General features: G+C 38.4%; 1 protein-coding gene across 1 annotated transcript; it reads right to left on the minus strand.

Moving 5' to 3' along the window:
- Positions 1–621: 621 nt before the first annotated feature.
- ATIC (5-aminoimidazole-4-carboxamide ribonucleotide formyltransferase/IMP cyclohydrolase) lies at positions 622–26,749 on the minus strand. The gene is made up of 16 exons (XM_072813548.1): positions 26,624–26,749; positions 26,247–26,373; positions 23,116–23,192; positions 21,964–22,030; positions 18,611–18,699; positions 17,942–18,093; positions 17,474–17,630; positions 13,465–13,590; positions 12,604–12,711; positions 11,678–11,763; positions 10,244–10,333; positions 8,144–8,272; positions 4,005–4,097; positions 2,622–2,804; positions 1,150–1,305; positions 622–840 (listed from the first exon to the last, which is right to left on the minus strand). The coding sequence occupies exons 1-16, from the start codon at positions 26,640–26,642 to the stop codon at positions 721–723; spliced, it is 1,779 nt and encodes a 592-aa protein (XP_072669649.1). The 5' UTR covers positions 26,643–26,749; the 3' UTR covers positions 622–720.
- Positions 26,750–27,495: the final 746 nt, after the last annotated feature.

The raw sequence follows: 27,495 nt of genomic DNA on the forward strand, positions 1-27,495 counted from the left end.
CAAGGCCACATGTGCAGGGTACATGAGGGTACCATTCTGTCCTCATGCGGGTAGACACTGGCCTCCCTCTGGGTCCTACTTTGGGTAATAAGCCTGTAGATGGAATGCTGGGTCCACTTTTGAACAGCAAACATTGATTACATTTTTATGCACCTCCAGAGGAGACGAGAAGAGATTGTGGATGTTATGTGAAACATTTTATCTAACATGAAAGGAAGAGTATGTACTAGTATTTATTACTCATATATGGGATCAACAGAAAACTTACTCATCCCCTCTATGATTCTAGGTCCCACACTGCAATTTGCTGTTTGCTTAGAAAGTAGACAAGCTTTTTAGAACTCTGACTAAAAGAAAGGCTGCAGGAATGGAATCCCCATGAGAAAACCAGTGAGACTGCAGGATGCTTATGCTAGTTAACTCTAGGATCTGCTCAGTTTCTCTGGCTTACTTGATAGTTTTTAGATGTTTCACACAATGTTTTGGGGATGAGCTGAGCTCTAGGAGGCAGAATGTTCCCTGTATTTCGTAGACTCAAATATTTGTGGGTAATGTTTGTCATGCTAGAGAGCTTATAACTAAGAAATTCAATACAACCAAAAGCAAAGAATCCAAGATAACTAAGGCTTAATGTTTTATTTTTTAAAAAAGATATTGTCAAATATCACATGTGATTTTTCACCTACACATAAGCAAACCATAAAATACTATGCAATGAAATCAGTGATGAAAGAGCCGAAGGTTTGTATGAGCAAGGATTATTCCCAGTTCATCGCAAGCCTCAATCACAACTTTGTCAGCAGCAGAACCAGAAGGAGCAGCAATGTAGGCCACACCACTCTGAGGGAAGAAGAGACACTGACTTTCAAAACACAATTTTATGTCAAGACATACAAAAATGAAAATCCCCCTCTAGAAAGCATAAGCTAACAATGATTCACAATGCAGACCGATTCACTCAGTTAAAACAGCAAAATAATAGGATCTGAGTTACTCGTACATCAAATGGAGAAGTAAAATAAATATTACTGATATATCACACTGCCCTAACTTGAATATAAAACTCAAAACTTAAACCAAAGCAGGATTCTAAAATAGTTTTTACATGATAATCAATTCTATGTAAATGCACATCAATACCACACTTACCCTTTTAGCTCTGTCTACATTATCCCTGAAAGGAAAGAAGGCGTCAGAGCTGATAGAAACTTCACTAAGTTTGTCCACCCATTCCTTCTTCTCTGTTTCAGTTAATAATTCAGGGACTTCCTCAAACAATGCCTTCCACTTTATCAAATCTTCATCCTATGAGTAGGGAGGATGGAAAGAGGAGAGAAAGATTTTGGACATGACCTTTAGTACTTTTTGATGCAAATCAGAATGCCAGAAAGCAGTTGGGCATTTCTCCCAGGATTTAATTACAATGGCTCATTCCAGTTTACATCTCTAGAATCTTTTTTTTTTATGTTTTAACATTTCATTAAAGAAGAGTAATTCTAAGTGTACTAAACAAAGATTATACCACTTACTTTGTGAATCAGTTTATTTTAAATATATTTTGGTTTTTAATCTCTGCCTAAGTTAGATCTATTACTTTATATTCTTGTGTCAAAGCAAGCAAACAGATGATGATGGATGTTCTAGAACTATATTTACACAGCCTCAAGTCTATAGTCAGTCTTAACAGATGAATCAAGGTATGATTCATGGTATTCATATTTTTTAAAACGTGCTTCTATTTTGGATGGTATTTTGGCAAAACAATGTACTTTTAACTCCTGTTCACATACATATAAAGCTTCTTCCAGAACTATGAACAGGATTTTGCTAGGTAATATTAAATAGGCAAATACAAATACTAAAGTAGAAAAGAGAATGGCTTATGTGTTAAGTACCTTATGGTTATAAGGCACACTCTTCAGGGACACTTATTAGGTCATGGATTCCTGTCCTTGAACTTGTAAGACAAGGTAGTGTGGTCCACTCACCCCCTCAGAAGACCCATCTAGAGTCTGATTACCAGACTTCTTTCATTTTCCATACAGGATTAAGCATTTGCTATGTCCAAAAATGGGGCTAATTTCTCTATTTTTGGGCTACTTGATAGCTGTAATTTTATGGCTCTTATAATGCCTTTTTCAAAATAGAAAATATTAGAGAACATGAAATGTAACAAAAATTATCAAAGGCAATGGTACAAAATGTGGGGAGAAGACACTGGTTACCTGCTATCAGACAACTGTATTTCATGCTGCATACACACCTATCATGTAGCAAGCATCATCAATGCTTGGCGCTTGGCACTAACCTCAGGATAGGTGAAAACATAGTCCCTGTCACCAAACGCTTAAAAATCAACAGGGGAAATACAACATATAAAACTAAACCAATGGTTATAATTTAAAAAGACAAGGAAGGTCTGTGGTGTCAGAAGGGATTAAGAAATGTAAAGAAGGTTAAAGATAGAAGACAATAAAGAATTGTTAAGAATGTAAAATTATAGACAATTAAAATTTTAAGAAAAATACCATTTTCTCTCAGTGATGAAGGTAAAGTCTGTTACAGAAACAGGTAAGCACACCAATATACTCCACCCACAAACCCAATGATAAGACTTTTACCTCGCCAATCGTTCCAGTAACATACTGATCAATGGCATTGGAGATTTCTGCTCTCTTCACTCCAGTTTTAAACTTCATTGAAAGCACTTGTGGATGATGTCTAAGCCACCAACAGTTTGCCTTATCCCCTGCAAGGCGTGTGCAGTGAATTCGAGATTGCTGTCCTGCTCCAATGCCAATAACCTGAAGTAGATGAACATTAGATGAATATCTCTTCCAACAACGTATTTTTCTTAACAGATCTTTGGTGTATATATTCCCCCAAATTTAGCAGTTTTGTGGAAAAAAATATGAGGCCAAAATACAAATTAATTTTAAGTCATTATATTTTATAGAAATTTATAACTGCTATTTTTACATTTTACCTCTTCTGTGACATCTGAACTATGGCTACTAATACTGTGGAAGTTTATAGAACTCTGGGATATCAGTAATGAGGCAGGTTTAGTGGACTTTCTTAGAACCAGAGTCAAAGGAGACCAGTAACCACAATCTCCCAAGTTTCCATTATTAGAGACAAGCTGTCTTTTAACAATCGACAATCAACTAAAATACTGAATTTCAAAGTATCTTCCAAGGCATATGCTAATTAATATCCACACTTTTCCTCCCCCACTTATGGGCCAAATAATTTAACAGATGCCAAGAGAAGTGCTCAAGACACTGTGAGAAGGGTTCCCACTGCTGCTGAAGCTATGGCAAAACCAGAACCAGGTTAGTTCAGAGTTAGGAGAGGCCCCAGTGATAAGCTAGCTCAGACCTGCATTCTATGGCTTAATGCACTAGGAAACAAGTTAAATATCTTGCTTAATGTAAGCAAGAAATGTTCAGCATCTTCATTGTGGCCGTGTTCATGTAGCTACATAATTTGGGAAAACTGCTCACAACTTGATAAAGAGTGAATTTTATAAATATATATAAATTACATCTTAGTAAACCGGATTTTAAAAGATCACATTAACTTGCATTCTGCCAATTCTTAGTAACCTTAAAAATACACATAAAAATACCCAACAAGCTGCAAATCATGGAATAATGGGTGGCAGTACTATCTCTTACTCTCTTTTCACTGGAAATACCACACTACTCAGGAGGAGGGGAGCGAATAAACTAGTTTTATAGCAGCTATTAGAGTCCCACCAATCCAAATATGTCAACTCAGTCTGAGCAAGAAGCAATACGACCAATTTTAATATGTCATTCCAAAGATAGTTTGTTGTCACTGCTGGCTTTAACAGTGCCCCATGATACTGAGTAAATACTGATAAACCCAGAAGAGAAAGACTGAGCAGATTTTCCTTTTCAAGCAGCCTAGGACCTGAGGGATGAACAACATTTTGTAAAATGACAGTCTGTCCAAAGTGTGTCCGAGCGCTTGGTTACCTGGCCATTCTTGGCATAGCACACGGAGTTAGACTGCGTGTACTTCACAGCAATGGTGGCTACAATGAGGTCTCTGAGTGCAGACTCTGGCAACTGAAAAAACAGAGGATGGTCAATTGCAACAGACTTTTGTAACTCTAAGTATCTTACGTGTTGTTTATTTAAACAGACCCATAATGTAGTTGTATCCTTCAAATGACAAGATGAAATGAATTCATAAAAAATTCTACTGTGTTTTACTGAAAAAACCCAATCAATAATCAACATACTTGTCATGGAACTCAGCAGTGCCTAATGCATCACAGACTCAGACTAATGCCATCTGTAGCTTAAGCCTGTTTACGCGGCATACTAGTGATGACATACCATATCTACTACCCCAAACTGACAAATACCTTCTTAACCACAGAACAAAAAAACATACATGAAAACATGATAAAATTTATGATCAGAAAAAACATCGAGAATAGTTTTCGGACATCACAAACAACTGTGATGTCCATACACAGCCAAGGCCATTCAGGAAAAAAAAAAATTAAAATCATTTTCTGCATTGTCTACAAAGTTTCAGGTAGAAACTATTCAAACATACTTGTAAACTACCAGTCCAAACAGAATAAAACAATTGTAGCAAAAAATATCACTATGTTTAATAAAAAGAACAAATATAAACTGAAAAAAGGATGATCTAATATAGATATGCTAAGTGGACAAAGGCTATAAGCAGCAGCTAACTGATCAATTAGCTACGTAAGTGAAAACCTGATAAATCAGACTTCATCAAAATGAAAACTTCTATTCTTGCAAAAGACCCTGTATTAAGAGGATAAAAAGACAAGCTACAAACTGGGAGAAAATATCTGTAAACCACGTATCCAAAAAATAACTAGTATCTAAAATATGTAAACACCTCTCAAAACTTAGTGACAAAAGCAATCTAATTAGAAAATGGGCAAAAGACACGAAGAAACGTTTCACTTAAAAGGATATACAGATGGCAAATAAATTATGAAAAAACACGCATCATTAGCCATTAGAAAATTCTAACTAAAATCATACCTAACTAATGAAAGGAGACAACATTAAAAGGTAGTAAGGATGCAGAGACCTGGATCACTCATATGTTGCTGGTGCAGAATGTAAAATGGCACAGGCTCTCTGGAAAATAGTCTGGCAGTTTAAAAAACTAAATATGCAATTGTGATACTACCCAGCAGCCACCAATTACACTCCTGGGTCTTTGTAACAGAGAAATGAAAACTTAAGTTCACATAAAAACCCATTCATGAATGTACCCTGAATAAAAATTATGAAAGGGGGAAAAGATTAGAGGTCACTCAAGGTTAAGGAGGGGGTGGAAGCAGGGCAGAAGTCAGTGTGATTCATGAGGAAATCTCATGGTCATGGAAATTTCTTTCTGTCCCTCGACTGTATCGGTATCATTAGCATGTACTAGAAAAAGCAGGAAACTACTACCAGGGGAAATGGGGCAAAGAGTACATGGGAATTCCTAACAGTGCAGGTGAATCTGCAATTTTTATCTCAAAATTAAAAACAATTAAAAAACAAGGTTAGAATTTAAGAGTTTATTATTCCAAGACAGTATTAATGTAGTTTATACTTTCCTATTTGTATCTGTTGAGTCACAAAATATACATTTTATTCTTTTGGTTCTAAGAAAGATTAACATAACCCAGCTTCCCTACAGGTCTGCCTTGAAATGTAACCCTGGTATTCTGAGTAAGGATTGAGGAGTACAAGACATTTCATGAGGTGGGGATGGGAGTGAGGGAATCCAGTCATATAAACATAACACAAATAGTTAAAACAAATTAAAGCATGATTTAAGAAAAATGGAAGAGGAAATAATTCAAGCATGATCACCAATGCTTATTAAAATACACTCCTGCTTCTCTCCCACTGTTCTAAACCTAAAAGGATTTTGAGGCTGACATGTTAACAAAACGCTGTTTTAAAAGAAGAGGGGGAACATAAATATAAAACTATCACTCTTATGCTTGAGTTTCTAAATTTCTAAATAAAAATACACATGAAACAAGTAGAGAGGAATTTAGATAAAACATGAATTAAAACCATATCTCCTTTCTTGGAAAAAAACATCCAAGTTAGCACAGCCAGGGCACAAAACCTTTCAGGGGCTAAATTATTGATCAGTCCAATACCTATTAACCTACAAGGAAAACTTACAAAAGTAAAAGCCTCAAGAGTTAGGCAGACCTGTCAACACAGGTACCATGGAATCTAGGTCAATACTAACTAGCCAGATTAATAAAGAAATACAACAACAAAAAAACCCCACCTCATGTTACTGTTAGCTGCTTACGTAAGTAATGTTGGAAACAATGTTTCCACCTGAAAATCCCAGTACTTTATAGCCTTGACCAAAGGAGCAGACTGCATAGAATTTAAAGGTATTTCTACACATGACACCTACCTACTGTGTTCCTTTATTTCAGGGCACCATTAATTTTCAAAAATAAAAATGGAGGAGTATCTACTAAATCAACAAAGATCACATCCTCATTACCATATACTTATTAACAGACTGAACTCTTCCAATAAAGGTTTTAAAGCTTATTTTTAGCAATTCTACTTAAATCCTCAGGTGTCACATCTGGGAACAGCCGCATCTCCTCATGTTCTATTTCTGTTACAAGGAAGGACTTAAGCGACTAAACCTTTTCCAGGAACAAACAGAAAAACTCAACACTAAGGTAGTAAAATAGCAAATACTGAGAGACAAAGATCCCAGAGATAAAGGAAGTAGAAGAATTGAGTGTGACCATCTATGGTTTTTGCCTCAAGGTATTTTCCAAGTTACAAGGCAATAAGCTAAATGGTAAAAGGGACACTAAACACCCGGTGCTTTCAGCAGGACAGGAGTGGACAATGAACAGACAGACCAGTCCTCACAAAGACTCAAGCCCAAATTCAAATCCTGCCAGAATAAAGACCATCTGACTTCCACCTGATTTGCCTGCCAAAAGTAGAAGTCAGTTCTTTTTAGAGGGAAAAAAAAAATACCATCCAGACACTAAAAATACGTGTACAGTTTTTTCACATTAAATGCCCAGCATTTAATAAAAAATACCAGATGTATCAGCAGATAAGACCACAAAACACTGTAGTCACACATCTTAACTACTAGGGGGGAAAAAAAGAGCCAAAAAGAGCCAATGTTAGAACCAGCAAAAAAAAAAAACTTCAAAACTGAAGTTCCAAATAAGAGATTTCAGAAAATAAATACTAGCTCATCTGTTTCCATGTTATGAAACCTTGGGCAAATTTCTTTTTTTTTTTTTTTTTAAAGATTTTATTTATTTATTCATAGAGACACAGAGACAGAATGAGAGGCAGAAACACAGGTAGAGGGAGAAGCAGGCTTCATCCAGAGAGCCCGATGTGGGATTCGATCCAGGGTCTCCAAGATCACTAAACCGCTGCGCCACCGGGCTGCCCTTGGGCAAATTTCTTAACTGTAACTTAGGTCATAGTTTTGTGATCTTTACAATAGAGATGAGTGCTCGCTTCGGCAGCACATAGACAACAGAGATGATAGTAGTCACTCACTCCCAGTATCCAGAGTGCTATGCATATTAAATGACAGAATACACTTATGTAAATGAAAAAGAATCATGCTATCACTCCAGGGATATGTCCTTCCTAAAGGATGACAGACAGCACCAGAGCAAAAATATGACCACAAAAAATGGTGATCATAGCACTGAAAATGGAAACAAAATATCGTAATACATCTATACACAGATTGCCACGTGGACTTTCAGATGAAGGTGTGGTTCCATATTTATTTAACTAGAAGCCTATTTGTAGCTTAGCACAGGGAATAAAGGCAAGTCAGAGAACAGAATTATGAAAGACATGATTCCACTTATATAGAATTGAAGATAAATGCCTCTATGTATGTACATACGCACAGAAGCTTCTGGTATGGTCATTTCTTCTTTTTTTAAGCTCTCAAACTTATCTGATAACTCAAAGATGAGCTAGACATTTGCAGATCAACCAGTTTTGAATATGAGTCTTAGTAAATGCATAATCTTATACATATTAAAAACAAAGTTACTGAATTACTAGCATTCAGAGATTTTCAAACTTACATCTTTATTCTTGGTCACAATGTTGCTAAATAATGACCTGTCAATGACACCATTATTTCTCTTCTGACTTAAACGAAGACCAAAGAGAGTTCGAACTTCGTTTTCATCTGGATTGTAAGACTGATCCATCTAAAATGCAAATTTAGAGTCAAAAGTAAAACATCTACAATCTTCAACATTTTTCACCTAACTCATGTCCAAAAAAAAAAAAAATAAATAATCATTAGAGCACGGTCATATGCATTTTTTCTAATTTAGGCATGTGTAAGATCACTTTAGTATAGGTATAATAGATGGCCACACACCAGTACTTTTTTCCTTTTTAAAGATTGTATTTATTTATTCGAGAGAAAGGGCGGTGGGGGGGGGGGGGGAGGCAACAACATAGGCAGAGGGAGAAGCAGGCTCCATGCCAGGAACCTGACTTTGGCTTCATCCCTGGTCTCCAGGATCACACCCTGGGCTGAAGGCGGTGCTAAACCGCTGAGCCACCCAGGCTGCCCGCACCAGTATTTTGTTCTAAAAAATTTTATAGGTTTTGCAACTCTGTGTTGTTTTGTAACAGCAAACATATTAAAACCAATGATTCTCGTGATAGCATTTCTGGCTATACTAACTGAAAGCACTATGGAAAAAAGTTAGATTTCCTTAAAAAAAAAAAAAAAAAAACAGGTAGTGGCATAAAAAATAAATTCTAATTCTGCCTTCTTTCTAATAACGTATTATAAAAAATACAGAGGTAACACTTGATCTAAAAGGTTAAAAGGGGGAAAGCAGCATTTGGAGTCGAAGTCTTTGTTATTTGAAAGGAATATATGTCTTTTTTGGGTTTGTTTTTATTTTAAGTAATCTTTACACCCAACATGCAGATTGAATTCACAACTCTGATCCTGATATCAAGAGTCACCGACTCTACTAACTGAACCAGTCAGGCACTCCAGGAATATATGTGATTTGTTGCTATCTTCCTCTCACAAAATTTGAACTGGAAAGATATTAAGATGTAAAAATCATCTGTAAAGGCCACTCTCTCTGTAGATATTTTCCTAAACTCGACAGTATCTCTTCATTTATCCTTTGAATGACCTTTGCCTTAGAAAGCACTGAATTAGAATTTCCATTATATGGAGTTAGGATTCCACAAATTTTTTGACATCAACACTTTCTGTAAAATGGTATTATGAATTTCTATTTAACTCAAAGAACTCTTTGCTTTATTCATGTACAATTTTAGACTATGAGCTAGTTCCTAATAGATAAAAGCTAGTATAAATCACTAGGGAAAAATTTCAACAATTAGAAAAACAGGCAAAGAATATGGTCAAATACTTCATAAAAGGGAACTGAAAATAATCTTAAATATGAAAAGATGTTCTTTACCCCACATATAAAGCTGCAATGAGAAGTCATTTTTATCTATCATATTGATCAGATGAAAAAATTAAAGAACACAATGCTGGCAAAGGTATTAGAAACTGGCACCCTTCACATGCCCATTAAAACACAAAATCTGTTGGAACAACCTCAAAGGGGAACAGGACCTATCAAAACTACTAATACACACCAACCATGACCTGCTCCTAAGCTCACTGCGGTTTTGTGTACTAGCTAAGGATTGGTGACTGGCTACAGAAGCCACACAGACGTGGAGTAAACTTCCAGGACGGTTAAACTATGTGCATTTGTGTCAGTGGGAAAAAACAACAACAAAAAAGAGATAAAATTTTGCTGGAAAGTATCAACTATTTCAGGAAGGACGACCAAGAAATTTAAAATATTACTTTTTAAAGTAATAGAAGGGAAGGTTGGGGAGACTTCACAAATAACAGTTAATACCTTTTGAACAGGAGAAACCATACATATGTATTAACTACTTCCTTAAAAATTTTAAATTTAAAACTAAGAGAGTCAAGAAGCTCTCTCCCCTCATCCAAAACCCAAAAATCAACAGAAAGGAAAAAATAAATTTGGGATTAAGAATTAAAGAAACCTCAGCAAAGAAAGATAAATTAAAAGTTTCTAACCATAAACACTAATTATGGGGGAAAAGAAACACAAACTAAAAAAGCAAATTACTATTTAAACATGAATTAAACTAACCTGAAGAACACAGTAGTTCCCATTTTTCTTTTTAGAAAGTATTTTCAAAGCTTCATCTTCATAGCCTGGGGCAACAATACCATCAGATACCTGTAATTACATAAAACAATTTGTACTTTCAAAAATTAAGGAACGCTTGTTAAGCAATCGAAACACAATTATCTATCTTAATGCAGCAGCATTTTCTAGTTTCTACTTCCAACAGACAATGCTAACATCTAAACTCGGAAAAGCCTACATTCGAATACAGCTTTGCACAGCTAACCTTATCTCATTTGTTATCCTTTCAGTTTTACTAAAAATATACAAATGATTCACTCTAATACATGTACCTTAGGAAGAAAAATGATTTTTCACTATTCTGTTAAGGGAGTGGTGTTTTGCACTAGAAAGAACATGTTCTAGTTCCTACCAGGTAAAATTTTTTACCCTACCAGGCAAAATGACCTTAGGCAAAGCAAGTTCCACTAGAGCAAGACACGGGGCTCAGATTACATCTCTGCTAATAACCTTAGGCAAGGCGAGTAAGTCAACAGCAAGTCAAAGGGATCAGGTTTAACATCTGACAAGAAGAGTCATAGTTCATCCTACAAAGCCTTGTGCTATAACATAAAATGCAGCAGGTCAGCTCTACTGCGAGTGGGGACGGTAGTGGTCATGGGAAGAATCCCTAAAGCAACTAAATATTCTCAAGGCCACGTAGCCTTCATCTCTACCTATCTGTTTTCCTTCCAAGCTAATCTGAGCTACCTTCTTTTCTTTCTGTCTCCTCACTTAAAATCTCACCTTTCTGGAATGCCTGCTTGGTATTCAACTGATGGGGGTTAGCTTTTCAGAGTAGTTTATAATCTTCCCTTACACATCTCTTTTGTTACAGACCTACAGAGGTTTATAGGAAGGTTCATTATTACATCAATCAAGAGCGTATCCTATGATCTTTAGAAACAATAACTGGCATTAAGATAATGACTACTAGATAACATAAAAGGACTAAGTATGGGGATCCCTGGGTGGCGCAGCGGTTTGGCGCCTGCCTTTGGCCCGGGGCGCGATCCTGGAGACCCGGGATCGAATCCCACATCAGGCTCCCGGTGCATGGAGCCTGCTTCTCCCTCCTCCTGTATCGCTGCCTCTCTCTCTCTTTCTCTCTATCATGAATAAATAAATAAATCTTTAAAAAAAAAAAAAAAAAGGACTAAGTATGTAAGTTAAAACCTAATAGCAAAATATCCATTTGAAATATTCATTAATCTCAAAATTACAATTCAGTCAAGGATTCATGTTCTACATAAAATATGAACATTCTAAACGATAAAAACTTAACCAACTTACAGATGGCGTTAATAAATATAAATTACGGTTTCAACAAACACTATGAATAAATAGAGCTTTACTCAGTTATGAATGGATCAATATATGTGAATGTCCACTAACCTCTCTGGAGATAATTTTGGCAGTAGGGACATCACAGATATCAGATAATGCGATAAAGTCACCAAATGAGGACATCCTATCAGCCCCTGCAAAAAAAAATTAAAATGAGGTATGTATCACAAATACCCTTAACTCAGAAAGATGTTTAAAAAAACCCCTAAGGCGATCATAAAAAATCCATTTCTCTAAATCTAACTTTATTATGTAAGATCTAAATAATAGATTAATAAGTCATTTAACTGAAATAATCGTAACAAAGTATTCTTTAGTTTTACCCTCTAACAAAGTGTTTGGCAAACTTTTTCTGGAAGGGCCTGATAGCAAATATTTTTTAAGTTTTATAGGTACCTAGTCTGTTATACCTATTCAGCTCTGCAGTTGTAGAAATCAGTCACATCAACAAAGGAACATGGCCCTGTTTCAAACACACTGTATTTACAAAAACAGGTGGCAGGCTGGATTTATTTAGCGCATGCACCATAGTATGCTAGATGCTAGAAGGTCAATTGTGCTATCAAGTTTCTCTATGATCTTCCAAAAATGTTACAATATTCACAGGTTATTAACCTCATGAATTAGATATTTCTAAAACATATAGAATACAACTCTAACCAAATTCAGTGTAGTTAAAATAACCATATGATTTTACTCATATATTAATAAACAATACAAATGCATTCAATAGCCTAATGTGAAATTAGATGCACCAAATTCCACCTGTGTTTCCATTTATTACATGAAAATACGAACACATACTTTTGTAAACAAACTTATTCCAAGGCACCCAGAGTCATTCCTAAGTATTAATAAAAAAACAAGATAATTTGAAATCTGAAACAAAGATTATTACTACTTTATCTATTTAGGATAAAATACTTTTTTCTCCTTCAAAAACAAAGAAACAAGAACTTCATTACTGTTCTGACCTCTTGCTCTTGCATATGCAGTTGATATGGGTGTAAGGGTTTTATACAGATCATAGACCATGCAGACTTTGGCCTCATCTTCACTGAGTGGAATTCCAACAGCAGCACCTGATATAGAAAACCATAAAATAAATCCCCAAGTCTCAAGTTACTACTTGTCCTCTCCTAAATCAAGACAACATTTTTCTTAACATCTAGTCTATGCGGCATAATTTCTGGTGCCTGTGCCAAATTAAACAAAACATCTGGCTAGATAATTAGACACCAAAAATATAGTTGCAGGGGAGAGGGCAAATGGAATCTTTTCTCTCTGGCTTCTGAAAAGAACCACTGTATGAGTCAGCCAGCACCATGCATGTGTATGAAGCTAGTTTACTTCATTAAGGACTCTCGATCTCCACCCTGCTTGATACCACATACCATTTATTTCCTCCCTGTTTACATTAATATCAAAAGTAAATATCAAAGAATTATGTGTTAAGAGTTGACATAGAAGCAAAAAAGTATCTCATACAACGGGTATAAAAAGTTACAGATAAGGTGTCAATTCCATTTTCAACCATGTAGAAAAATATTCAGGCATACTGCATTAAGCCATTTTACTTTATTTTTTACACGTTTCTAACGCAAAAAAAAGTGATTTTCTCACAGTAATGTCATACAATTACATATATAAAAAACATGTACATGTTATTACCAGATTTTGTCCTATTACACTAAAACTGTTAACAGACTTCACAAAAGCAGTTTGAAACTTTAGAAAATGTCTATATTCACATTAGAACATGCCGATTTTTTCCAAAATAAAAAAACTGCATCTTGAACAGATTCAGAGCATTCTAGAGAGTAATGCTTTTTTACCTGCTGGGCTGACATGTTTGAAAGAGGCAGCGGCTGGAATGTCTAAAGCTTCTTTGAGTTCCTTCACCAGCTGCCAGGCATTCAAAGCATCGCACAAGTTTATAAATCCAGGGGCTCCATTTAGAACTACATATAGAAACATATATATAACACATTACCAAGCAGGATCAATAAAATCAGATATATGTAACATTTCTGAAAAAAAAAAATACGTAAAGGCTGCACAAATGTTTTCAGAGGAGTATAATTAAAAGGCAAACACATATACACAAACATAAAAAAGAACCTGATGAAAAAAGAACAAAATACTAGAGCCTAAGCCTGCCTCACAAACAAGCAAACAAAAACTCAAACCACATACACACACTCACATACATAATGCTACTGGAGAAACCAAATCCAGCCAATCTAGAAATAAACCAATAGAGAATTCAGGAATGACAAGACCAGTGATCACCAGGGATCTACTTCAGTACAGAAGTAAGATAATATAGTCACGGCAATTACAGAGATAGTATAAAATCTAAGTTATAAACCTTGTCAACATAAGAACATTATTACAAACTAATTCAAGAGCTGTGGGTGGGAGAAAACAAGGGAAAAAATGCATTGGATTTTTCCTCTTTCATACCAGACTCACTAGGCTCTGCTTAAAGTTGAAATGTAGTTAGAAGGATTACAACTCCCAAAGTTTCTCATTGCCTATTTTCTTAACAATGGCAGGATTTTTTTTTTTTTTTTAGGGGCTATTATCTCTTGTGAATAAATTATAATCTGCACTTACAAAAAAAAAATGGTGACCATTTTTTTAATACAATTGCATTTTCTTGTGTTATCTTGGATGGCACATACTTTTAAAAATAAACTTCAACAAGTATTTACTGAGTGCCTACCACAGTGTTAGGACTGTGCTAGGTACTGGGGATATTATCAATGAATAAACTAGCCCCTCCCACAAAGAGCTTACAGGAAAGACAGAAAAACAAAACAGGCAATTAATTGTAAACAATAAAAGAAAATATTAGGTATTTATACAAATGAGTTGAAAACATGTCCACAGAAAAACCTGTACTTGAATGTTTTTAGCAGCTTTATTCATAGTTAAAAACAGTCTATTTCTGTTGTCTTTCAAGAGGTAAATGGATAAACCAACTAGAATATATCTATATACAATGCACTATTATTAAATAACAAAAAGAAATGTGCTTTCAAGCCACCAAAACCATGGAGGAACCTCAAATGCATATTGTTAAGTGAAACAAGCCAGCATGAAAGGCTATATACTATAGGATTACAACCTTATGATGCTATGGAAACAGTAAAAGTATGTGGCTGCAGGAGTCAGGAAGCTAGAATGCAGGGAATTTTTAGGTGATAAAGCTATTCTGCATGATACTGTCAAGGTGGATACATGACACTATACATGTCAAAACCCAAAGAATATACAACACGAAGAGTGAGTCCTAATGTAAACGATGGATTTTAGTTAATAATAATGAATCACTACTGGTTCATCAATTTCAACAAATGTACATTTTTAAGTAATGGAAGATATTAAAAGGGGAAACTAGAGAGAGGAGACTTCAGAGGGAGGGGATGTCTAGGAACTCTACTTTCTGAGAGATTTCTCTGTAAATGTAAAACTACTTTATAAAATAAAGTCTAAAAAAATAAAAAATAAAATAAAATAAAATAAAGTCTATTAAAAAAACAAAATAAGGATGCACCTTGGTGCCTCAGTTAAGCGTCAAACTTTTAAAAAATTTTTATTTAAATTCAATTTAACATATACCGTATTACTAGTTTCAGAGATAGAATTTAGTGACTTATCAGTGCATAGAAGACCCAGTGCTCACTGTATCACATGCCCACCTTAACGCCCATCACGTGGTTACCCTGTGCCCTACCCACCTCCCCTCCAGCAATCCTGTTTTCCAGAGTTAAGTCTCTTATGGTTTGCCTCCCTCTGTTTTCTTTTCTCATTTTTCTATCCCTTCATCTATGTTCATCCACTTTGTTTCTTAAATTCCACAAGTAAAATCATATGGTATTTGTCTTTTTCTGATTTCACTTAGCATAATACCCTTTAGTTCCATCCACGTTGTTGCAAATAGCATTTCATTCTATAGCTATAAAAAATAGCTAAGTAATATTCCACTGTACGTATACAGTGTTTAACTCATGATTTTGGCATAGGTCATGATCTCAGGATCATGGGATCAAACCCTGCATCAGGTTCCACACTCAGTGGGGAGTCTGCTTCTTTCTCCCTCTCTCCCCTTCTGCCCCTCCCTCTGCTCATACTCTCTTTCTCCAAAATAAATAAGTCTTAAAAAGAAAAGCACCTAAAAAACAGGTATCTTGACCAATATGAATGAAAGAGTTTTGAAAAAGAAAAACATGAAATTACATATAAGTATTTCTTGCCTCAGAATCTAAATGGGAAACATTATAAGAAAACGTAAAATAGTAATTTCTTATTTTAAGAAATTCTAAAAGTAAAAATCATACAAAATGTCAAGTTTCTAACTATTCATTCAATAGAGACTTAGAGAACATGTCAAGCAATATTCTAAGTACTGAGGATGCAGCAATGAACAAAGACAAGGTCTCTGCTCTCAAAGATGATTAATTGGGAGAAGATGATTAAAACATAAGTAAATGCAGCAAATAGTGCTGTGATAAAAGTGACAAGCAGCTACTTCATTCTGGGTGATCAGAGAAAGCTTCCCTGAGGAGGTGACTTTAAGGTGCGATGTAAATGACAAGCAAGTAAGACCTTGAAGACCAGAGCAAAGGCCACAGACACCAGGCCTGTGGACCAAACAGAAAACAGGCCCTGGGAAGCAGAGGACAGGGGAGTGTTGTCAAGGATGAAGACCAGTCAGATAATAGGGTCTGCAGGGCACACAGAGGCATCTAAGTCGGAAGGAGAGCCAACGAATGCTCTCAAATAGGGCATATCATCATCTGATTTTATGTTTATGATTACTCCACTGTGAATAGAAAAGACAGACAAAGCAGAGAGCAATTAGATTACTGCAGTCTGGGAGACTTCTGGAGTCACTGTGGAGGCTTCCACAGTGCTAGAAAGATTCAAAGTATAACTGAAGTAGCCTAATAATAGAACTTGATTCAATGGGGAAGGGGAAAGAAAAGTTTTTTTCACCATCTCCTCAAATCTCTGACACTGCTCTCTCTTCCTCCTCTCTCAGCAGCTAACAAGGAGAAAAGAAGAGACAGGAGTACCTGCATCTTCCCACCGTCAAATGTACCAACCAGTACATGAAGAAACCTGTCCTTGCCGTCACTCAAGGGCAGCCCTCCTACTGATGCTTGGGCCTTCAAGGCCTGCATACCCACAACTCTCTCCCCGGCCCCCTGCATCTACTTCCCCCTCTACCCAACATACAACATGCTCCAATTCCCACCTCGAGTAAAACAGAATAAAAAAGTGAAAAGCCTCTTTTAATTTTACAGACCCATGAAAGTCCTAATTAACCTTTCTGTTCAAAGAATTATCTTTATTATTGTTATTTCCTACTGTCATATTCGGCCCACTTCACTTGGGCTGCCACATCCATTATTCCAAGGAAATTGTTCTTGAAATTTTTCCTAGATCAAACAGTTGCTTTTCTGTCCTCAGCAGCATTCCAAACCAGTTGAAACCCAGCAGTCTTCCAGCCTTGTTTTTCCTCTGCTAGTTCCTCCACTGCTTGACCTCTTCTATGAAATCCATCCTGCCTGTCCTACATCTTCAAAATCATCTATATGCCAAAGACATTCCAAACTGTATCTCCCATCTGACCTCTCTGAGGAACCTGTAGTTATCTCAACAGTTTTTGCTCACATGTTCACCCAGCAGCTTAAACTTCAGGTGGCTATAAAAGACATTATGTAATTTATCTTCTCAATGTGAACCACATCGGATACAATAGGATACAATACAGAGAACGACCCACACACCCCCAGACACAGCAAACTAGGCCACATAACACACAGCCTTTACCTGTGATGGGAAGCTTGGGCTTCAGTGTGTATAACTGGGCAGGAGTTTGATGAGGGTTCATTCCATACCTCAAGGGCATTTGAGATATTCCTTTGCTATACTGTCTCCTGAAGTAATCTGAAATTGCTTCATCATATTGTGCCGTATGAGTGAAAGCCTACAGAAAATGTAAGATTTGTGAAACACCAGCAGCACTTAAAAAGGCAGAACAAGAGAGTTGTAGGTAGCACGTAGCAAACTATACTCCTTGTCACATACTTGACTGTGCAGGAAAGACACCCAATAACACGGAAAATCACAACAAATCATTCTCTTTCCAAGTCTCTTCCAATCTTTTCAACATTATACGTCTATAATAATAGGGTCTCTTCATTTATAGGAAAAGGATAGCCGCTCCAGGCAGATCCAGTGAAAACTGAATACCATGTGGTTTGGCAAACACTGCACTGGATAAAAGTGCATCCCTACCTTCAAGGCTAACTGGCGTCTGGTCTCCAAGGAGGTGTCTTTACTGTCAGAGCTCTGCATCTCTGTGGACACGGCCACATAGTCCTCGGGTTCACATACTACTGTCACTCGAGCATGGTTTTTGGCCGCTGCTCTCAATAGGGTTACTCCACCTTGGGAGAACAAAATACAATTTTTATATTTCCATATCAGTTTAATCTCTTTCAAATAAAGTCACTGTACACACACTTCTACTTTAATTCTTGACTTAAAAAACAAGGAAAACATACCCCAGGTGAATCTCTATACAATTAAACAGCTTAGAAAATACAGATGAATTAGTCATCCCAGAAGAAACTGGGAGCAATAATGATTTTCCACTCCCCCAATTTTCTGATTCTCAGTGAACCTATTTTAAAACATAAATAGTGCTTGGGGTATGGGGGTGGCTCAGTTGGTTAAACATCTGACTCGTGATTCCAGCAGAGGTCATGAGCTCAGGGTTGTAAGATCAAGCTCCACATCGGGATCTGGGCTCAGAGTGGAGTCTTGCTTGTCCTCCCCCTGCGCGCACAGGCTCTCTCTCAAATAAATAGTATCTTTAAAAAATATATAGATAGTAACAAAAATAAGTAAATAAAATGTAAGTAATCTTCCCGTCAGTCTTCAAATATGGTTTTGCTGACTTACCAATATCAATCTGCTCAACAGCCTGTTCAACAGTTACATCTGGAGAAGCCACAGTCTTCACAAAGGGATACAGATTACAAACGACAACTCTAAACCAAAAAGGAATTTAGCTGTTGTTAGAAATGCAAACTTATGGGGTTTACATATAAATCACTCGCTAGCTTTAATGTGATCAGAGTCTAAAGATCTAAAATATAAACTATAATCCTAACATTTTAGAATTCTAAAAAAAAAATATATTGAAATGTCAGGAGCTCCCACTGTTGTACAACACAGGTAACTAAAAGTGGCTTTGATCAGCAGGTGCTCTCACAACATTATCTCCTCCAAATCATATTGCAATGTTACTGCCTGGATAAACTTAGCTACCCATTATATAATCCAGCTATCAATTTTTTTTTTTTTAATTTTAACAAATGTAAAATACAAGGCTACAAACAACATCCTCAGTTTGGAATATAATCTCTTTTATCTACAACATTCAATTTTAGAATCTATTTCTAATGGGTCACATACAATGATGAACAATGACAGACCATTCTAAGTGAAATACGTTTCTTTGCTTGTTTTGTCTTCAGAGAGATCATATACAATGACATTAACAGGCATGCCAAAAGAATAATTTAAAATACAGAACTAATCTAAAATCAACAACCAGTAATAAAGTAGAGTTCCATGCCAAGGCCTGCAACGTGAGAAGCTCTGTGGGCAAGTTCACTCCCAGTGAAATAAGCACAACTGGTAAAAACCAATAAAAAAAGGAACAAAAGATAAGGGGAAAACACTTCCCAAGGCCTATAATCCTGATAACAAAACCAAACAAAATGTCACAAGAAAAATAGACACCAGTATCTTATGAATAATGACACAAAAATCCTCAACAAAATACTACCCAAACTGAAAACAACAAAATATAAAGAGGCATACACTGCATCCAAATCTGGTTTACCCCAGGAATGTAAGGTTGATTTAACGTCTAAACACCAATTAATATAAGAGCTTATGTTCATAAAACAAAGGACTGAAACTACCTGAGCATCTCAACAGAAGCACAAAAAGGATTTGAGAAGACTGAACATTCACTCATAATAAAAACACTCAATAAATAGAAGAGAACTTGTTCAAAATGATAAAAAGCATTTAAGAAAACCCCCCAAACCTACAGCTAACATTATATTTAAAGGTGAACTATTAAATGTTTTCCCCTTAGATCAGTTGCAAGACAAGGATGTCTACCCTCACCACTTCTATTCAACACCATACTGGAGGTTCTAGGAAAGTCAATTAACAAAGAAAATTAAGTAAAAAGCATGAAGATTGGAAAGAAAAAAGTAAAGCTATTTCTATTAAGGAGATGACTAGATCATGTATATAGAAACTCTTAAGGAATTCAACCAAAAAAACTATTAGTACTTAGTTCAGCAAGGTTGTAGACATATGATTAACTGAATATACATACATGAGCAATGAAAAACCCAAGGTGAAATAAGAAAACAATTTTACTAACAGTAGCATCAAAACAACAAAAACATAAGACGTATGCTAAAAAACATAAACCATTGTTGAAAGAAATTTTTTAAAAATCTAAACAAATGAAAAGATATCCCAGTTTATAGACTGAATATTTAATATTAGAATGGCAACCTCCCCTAACCTGATACAGATTCAATCCAATCTTTAGGAAATTCCAACTTTTTGCAGAAATGGGCTAGATGACCCTCAAATTCATGTTGAAATGCAAAGGACCCCAGATACCCAAAACAATCCTGAAAAAGAACAAAATTGGAGGACTCACACATCTCAATTTCAAAATTTGTCACAAAGATACAATAATGATGTGGTGCCAGCATGATGACAGAGATATAGTTCAAGTGTGCCAAGACCACTCACTGGGGGAAGAAGTTTCTTCAACAGACGATGCTGGGACAACTGGCCAGCCACATTCAGAAGAACGAAGTTGGACACCCTAATTCACACTCATATATAAAAAGTAAAAGAAATCAAAGACCTAAGCATTAGAGCTATAACTAAAAAACTTGTACAACTTCACTATCTTGATTATGCCACTGCTTCTTAGGTATAATACCAAACGCATAGGCAACAAAAGAATAGATAAAATGGACATTACCAAAATTTAAAGGTTTTATGATGGTCAAAAGACACCATAAAGAAAGGACAATCCACAGAATGGGATAAAATGAACTCTTATAATTCAATAAGAAAATGATAAATAACACGAAGTTGGGCAAAGGATTAGAAAGCACGTTTCTCTAAAGGTATACAAATGGACAATGAGCACACAAGATGCTCAACATTACTACAAAATGCCAATAATAATCACAATGACATGCCACATCATGGGTAACATATGTTGGCGAGGATGTGGAGAAACTTCCTACACTACTGCAATATAAAATGATGCAGTACTTTTGAAAATAGTCTGGCAGCTTCTGGAAAGGTTAAACATACTTATCAGATGACCAGGAATTTCACTCCTAGGTATGTAACCAAGAAAAATGAAAATATATATCCACACAAAAACTTGTACATGACTGCTCATGTTTGCACTGTTTCTAATATTCAAAATGTGGAAATAATCCAAATGCCCATCAGCTGATAAACCGATAAATAAAATGAAATATACAATGGGCTATTTTTCAGTAATAAAAAGAATAATAAAGTACTAAGACATACAAACATGGATGAACCTTCAGAATATGTTTAAGAAGTCAGTCACAAAGGCCCACATGTTATATGATTCCATTGGTATAAAATGCTATGTATCAATAAATCTTTATACACAGAAAAGACTATGGTTTCACAAGGCTAGAGTTTTTGGGGGAAATGACGAATGAATGCTAATGGGCATGGGACTTTTTTGGGGAGGGTTGATGAATATGTTCTAATATTAACTGTGGTGATGGATGCCCAACTCTGAATATACGGAATACCACTGAATTATACATTTTGATTTGGGAAATTATATGGTATATGGGTCATATCTCAAAAAGTTGTTATATGTATTGAAAAGAAAGAGTGTATTTTTATGCAAATAACTATGTTGTTACAACTATAATTGTACCAAAATTTAGGTCATAACTTCCTACAAAAATAAAGGCTTGTTTTGTTTTGGTTTAGCTTAAGTATGAACTTTGGTAACATAAACTCGGCAAAATTAAAAATGTTTATGTAGGTACAATGTCACACAGAAGGTACTCAATGGTTTATAAGTGAATAAATAGGAAACTAAACCTAATGTTAATTTTGGTCTTAAAAGGGGAGGGGGCACCAGGTTTGGCATACACATTGTCTTTGATCCTTAATGCATTAAAAATTTACCTTCCAATTTTTACCTTATAAGACTAAAATCAAGTCTGGCCATGTCAGCATTATCTTCTGGGATATTACGAGCCAAGATTCCTAATTTGACAAAGTTAAGTATTAGGTTCAAAAAACACATCAGAATAAGGTCCAAAATGGACCCACCAATCAAGTTAAAGCATCTAATGACTGCCTAATCAAGAAGACAGCAGAGTTAAAAATTTAGATTAGCAAGTATATTTAAAAAGCTTTTCTATCTTTTAAAGATTTTTATCTTCAAGTAATCCCTATACCTTAGACTCACAACCCTGAGATCAAGAGCCATACACTCTACCAAGTCAGCCAGGCTCCCCCCAGGCTTACTCACCCTTTTTAAGCAACAAAATGTAAAAGAATTTTCACATAACTGTTGCCAGTTCCATTAACCTACATGCTCCCATTGGTAAACGGCTTGTCTGATGATCCTCAGCCTAACAGCCTTTAGTTCTGCCGAATTTTACTATAACTTGTGAAGTAGCAATATACTGGTTTCTCACCATTTCTGGTCGCTACATAATTTGGTGTCTCAAATGAGCAAATTAAAACACTCTGAAAAAGAATTCTTTTGAAAGTCAGTTACAAGGGTGCCTGGGTAGCTCAGTCAGTTGAGTGTCTGACTTGTGATTTCAGTTCAGGTCATGATGTCAGGATTCTGGGATGGAGTCCCTTGTCTGTCTTGCATTCCTCACACAGTCCACTTGGGATTCTCTCCCTCCCTCTACCCCTTCCTCCACTCATGCACATGTGCATGTTCCCTCTCAAATAAATCTTTTTTTAAAAAGTCAGTTACACTGTGAGACTTCATTTTAAGTTGAATTGTAATAAAAGTCTTCTCACACAGGAAACTGAAACACTTTCATTAGCTCCAGCAGAAAGTATCACTCTAAATTAGTTATCAAGTCAGGACTAATAGCAAGCAGAGAAAAACCATGTGAATCCATCACGTAATAAAGCAAACTAGATTTTAAACAGGTTCTAACATATTATGAACGTTAGCAGCAAATGTGACAAAACCAATATAGACTCTCAGATAATTTTCTGAGTTTATGACCTGCCTTCTTCCTCATTTATTCTACAAAGTAATCAACCAAAATATTCCTGAAGACCACAGACTGTTTTAAATGAAGGCAGCACCAATCACTTACCAGCATGGACTGCAGGATGCAAGGTTTTCACACGTCCCCCTAACATTTCAGGAAATCCTGTGAGCTCAGAGACATCTCTGAAAACAGATGAACAGAATATTGCTGTTCCTGCTGAACTAACATTTTATTACACTATTAAAGCATCTTCCAACATTACATCTTTTGTTCTCATTTGGGGGATTTTTCAGAGCCTCAATGTTCAGAATTCAGAAACTGAATCATAAGCCAACCATTCAGCTGAGAAGTAATTTTACAATATATACAAAAGACACTAAAAATACATCTCAGAAAGAGACTGAAGTAAAAACAAAAATTTAGCTTTATGATTAAACAAACATAAAGACAGCAAATCAAATGAGTGGAAAAATAAAAGACTGTTTTAGTAAGGTGGTGCTAGTATTGGAATAATACTGGTTTAGCCCACATAAAAATAAAGTCCCAATGAATCAAAGGTTTGAGTATTAAAAAAAAAAATCAAAGAACTACCAAAATTCAATATATAATATGCTCAAATCATTAAACAAAATACTAGATGTCGGGATCCCTGGGTGGTTCAGCGGCTTAGTGCCTGCCTTTGGCCCAAAGCTTGATCCTGAAGTTCCAGGGATCGATTCCCACATCAGGCTCCCTCCATGGAGTCTGCTTCTCCCTCTGCCTGTGTCTCTGCCCCTCTCTCTCTCTCTCTGTGTCTCTCATGAATAAAGAAATAAAATCTAAAAACAAACAAAAAACCCAAAAAAACAAAATACTAGATGTCTATACAAAAATGTTAAAAGTTTTATACAGAACAAAATAAGTTGGGGAAAAAATTGTAAAATATGACAACGGGTCGAATGCAAAACAAAACTTAAATATTGATTCAGATCACCAAACTGGCATGAACTCCCCAACCGTAGCCTGATTTACAAGCAAATTTTAATGACACGAAAAAATGTCAACAATATGTTAGGCGAACAAAATCAGGAAGCAAAACTATCTTCTATATGTGCTATAAATTAAATATTAAAAGACCAGAAGAAAGCATATCAACATGTTAAACAGAATTATAAGCTATTTACTACCTTCTTTATAATTTTCTACATTTTTCAAATTTTCTACAACTACCATTGTAGTAAAAAAAAAAAAATTTAAAGCAGCAAATTCCAACAGGACATAGAATTTCCTGGGTAGAGTCTCCTATTAAGAAGCATTTGCAGATGACTGGTATCTGACCAAGGGCTCACAGTATTTTCAACATCAACTAAAAACTGGCAATATTATGGCATCCAATTAAAAATTCCCTTTCCAAAAAAAAAAAAATTCCCTTTCCTGGCATCCAGGAAATAAAATCCAGTTTCTCGAGGATTACTGCTAAAAATAGAGAAGACATCTATTTTTAGAATGCGAAACCATGTGGGGTAATCAAAAAGTTTGTTGCTCCTTTAGATTTCAGAATTTGCACGCAACCGCAATTTGCGGTCTTCCAACAATTCTCTGCAAGCTCACTGCTGAATAGTCACCAATTAAAATCCCATCAGTTCACCTCACACCTCCAGGTTAACTTCCTTGGATAAAATCTTGGTTCTGTAATTTTACTAGCTGCGTTGGCTGTATGAACTTGGGAAAGTTATCTACTACCCTCTTTGTGCCTCAGTTTCCTTTTTTTTTTTTTTTTAAGATTTATTTATTTATTCATGATAAGTCACACAGAGAGAGACAGAGAGGCAGAGACACAGGCAGAGGGAGAAGCAGGCTCCATGCTGGGAGCCCGACATGGGATCGATCCCGGGTCTCCAGGATCGCGCCCCGGGGCCAAAGGCAGGCGCCAAACCGCTGCGCCACCCAGGGATCCCTCAGTTTCCTTACCCATTAAATTTATTTCCTAATTTATAACACTACCTACACTGAAAAGTTGTAGTAAGGGTAACAGCAGTGTGCACGTAATGACGTGGGAACAGTCTCACACTTTAACGGGAGAGGAGTACATTTACATTCCCAGTTTTTAAGAAACACGTTAACTATAATGCGTAAGCGAGGAATGGGCAGAAGTACACATCAGACTAGACTCAAGAGCTGTTAAGCTTTTAAACTGGGGAATGGATATGCAACAGGAGGGCTCATTACATTCTTCTACTTTGGATTAGGTCTGAAATGTTTCTCTTATAGTTCAGTTCGGTGGAGGAAAAAAAAGGGCTGTAGAAGAGCGGCTTGCTTAATCTGGAGGGTCCAACTACAACAGCATCCAGCATGCTCCAAAAGAAAGAACAGTCTAGAGTTTTTTCGGATCCTCGCCCTGCTGCTCTTCAGAAAAGGCTGACCTGTCTTTCAGGATTCTTGCACGGCTCTTGGGAGAACATCAGGGAGCAGACACAAAAAAACTTGGCAAGCTCTACAGCATTTATTTAATAAACACAGTTAGGCATCCTCGCCACGTGAACTCGACAAATCCAGGAAGAGCTGCGGACTGCCCACGGAAGGCAGGACAGGATTCTAGGCTAAAGAGGCAATCATCTGACCTAGAGGGCGAGCGGCAAAAATGTTTCACGTGGCAGCAGAAGCACACGGATCTCTCACTCCTACTCTACAATGTGTTTCAGGAGTGGGCCTGTATGTCCTCCTGCTGGTGTCCCTGCCGTTCCTTAGAGCGGTCGGCCCCTGGGCCCTTTCGGTCTGGCACCCCGAGTAGGTGGGCACCCCTCTCCCGGCCGGGATGCCAGCTCCGGGGGTGCGGGATGGCGGCCCGATCGACCTTTCGCTCCTTCCTTCCTTCTTCCCGTCGCCTGGCCAGGTAACCAACAGCTTGCGGAGGAGGGAACCCCAGGCAGGCCGGTGCCCCTCAGGTCACGGAGAGCCGGGAGGGGTGTTCCTGGGCCCGTGGGCCCGTCGACGGCTTGGCGGCAGGGCCCGGCGGAACAGGCCGCGAGCGCCTCGGGAGGGGCGGCGCTTGGGGCTTTCCCTCCGCCCACATTACTCCGCCCTGGGAAGGGGCGCCGAGGGCCGGGCCCCTGTGGGCGCCGCAACCCCAGACCCCGCCCCGGGAGCTGCAGCGCGGGCCGACGGCTGGGGCGGGGCGGGGCGGGGCGGGGCGGGGCGGGGCGGGCGGGGGAGGCACGTCCCCACGCACCTGGCGCGAAGCCCGAGCGGCGCCTTACCTGACCGCCAGCCCGGCATCCCGGAGAGCTGTCGCGGTCCCTCCGGAGGCGAGGAGGCTCAGACCCACAGACGTGAGGCTTCTGGCAAATTCCACCAGGCCCGTTTTGTCAGAGACGCTGAACAGGGCTGCAAAGGAAGACGCTTCCCCGTCAGCCGCGGGAAGTCCGCAAGGGCCCGGGCTGGCGGGGTGCGGAGCGGGTCGGCCCGGAGGGGGGTCGGCCCGGAGGGCAGCCGCCAGGGACCCGGCCTCCCCGCCCCCGCCTCCCTCCCGGGTCCCGGGCCTCCCCCGCGTCAGGCACCTGCCGGGCCGCCATGGCGGGCTCGGGGCGCCGCGGGCGGGGCTCGGCGCGGGCGCGCAGGGCTGCGGGGCGCTCACCGAGCTGGCCGGGCGCCATGGCTGCGGGCGGCGGGGTCGGGCCGAGCGGGGTCGGGCCGAGCTGGGCGGCGGCGGCGGCGGCGGCGGAGCCACGTGCGGGGGACGGCGGGCGGCGGGCGCGGCGGGAGCAGGGGGAGGGCGCGCGGCGCGGTCACCTGACCCGCCACGTGACCCGGAGCCCCGCCCCGCCCCGCCCCGGCCGCCGGGGGCCCAGGCCTGGAGCCGAGGGAAGGGGGGGCCGCGGGGGGAGGGGCAGGGCCCTGCGCCGGGGGCAGCCGGTCCCCAGAGGCGGCGCCGCACCCCCAGGGTCTAGACGTAACCGAGCAACCCCCGGAGGGGTGCCCGCCCCGGACAACGGAGGGAGCGGCTGGGCCCCCATCTCCTCCCTTTTTAGTAGCTTAAAAATAAATAAAAATATAGTCAGATAAATACATAACGAAGACCTGATGGTTAAAGATTAGGCGATTGACGCCACAATTCACGCGATAAGAGGCAAAAACGAAGTGAGATGCACATTTAATTTTTTTTTAAGATTTTTTTTTTTTTTCATTTATTCATGATAGTCCCGGAGAGAGAGAGAGGCAGAGACACAGGAGGAGGGAGGAGCAGGCTCCGTGCAGGGAGCCCGACGTGGGACTCGATCCCGGGACCCCAGGATCGCGCCCCGGGCCAAAGGCAGGCGCCAAACCGCTGAGCCACCCAGGGATCCCCCATTCAAGTGTTCGATTCCACGTCGTGGACTAGGCCGAAATCTGCCTCGAAAATGGTGTCTCGCATCAGCAGATGATCTTTGCCTCGAGCCTGGAAGAGAAGAATGATCATGGCCAAAGGGGAGGAGAGAACATCTTAATTCACTAAAAACCAGGAAAGCC

Source organism: Canis lupus, chromosome 36, assembly GCF_048164855.1.
Source record: "Canis lupus baileyi chromosome 36, mCanLup2.hap1, whole genome shotgun sequence".
In the NCBI taxonomy this organism is placed as follows: Eukaryota; Metazoa; Chordata; class Mammalia; order Carnivora; family Canidae; genus Canis; species Canis lupus.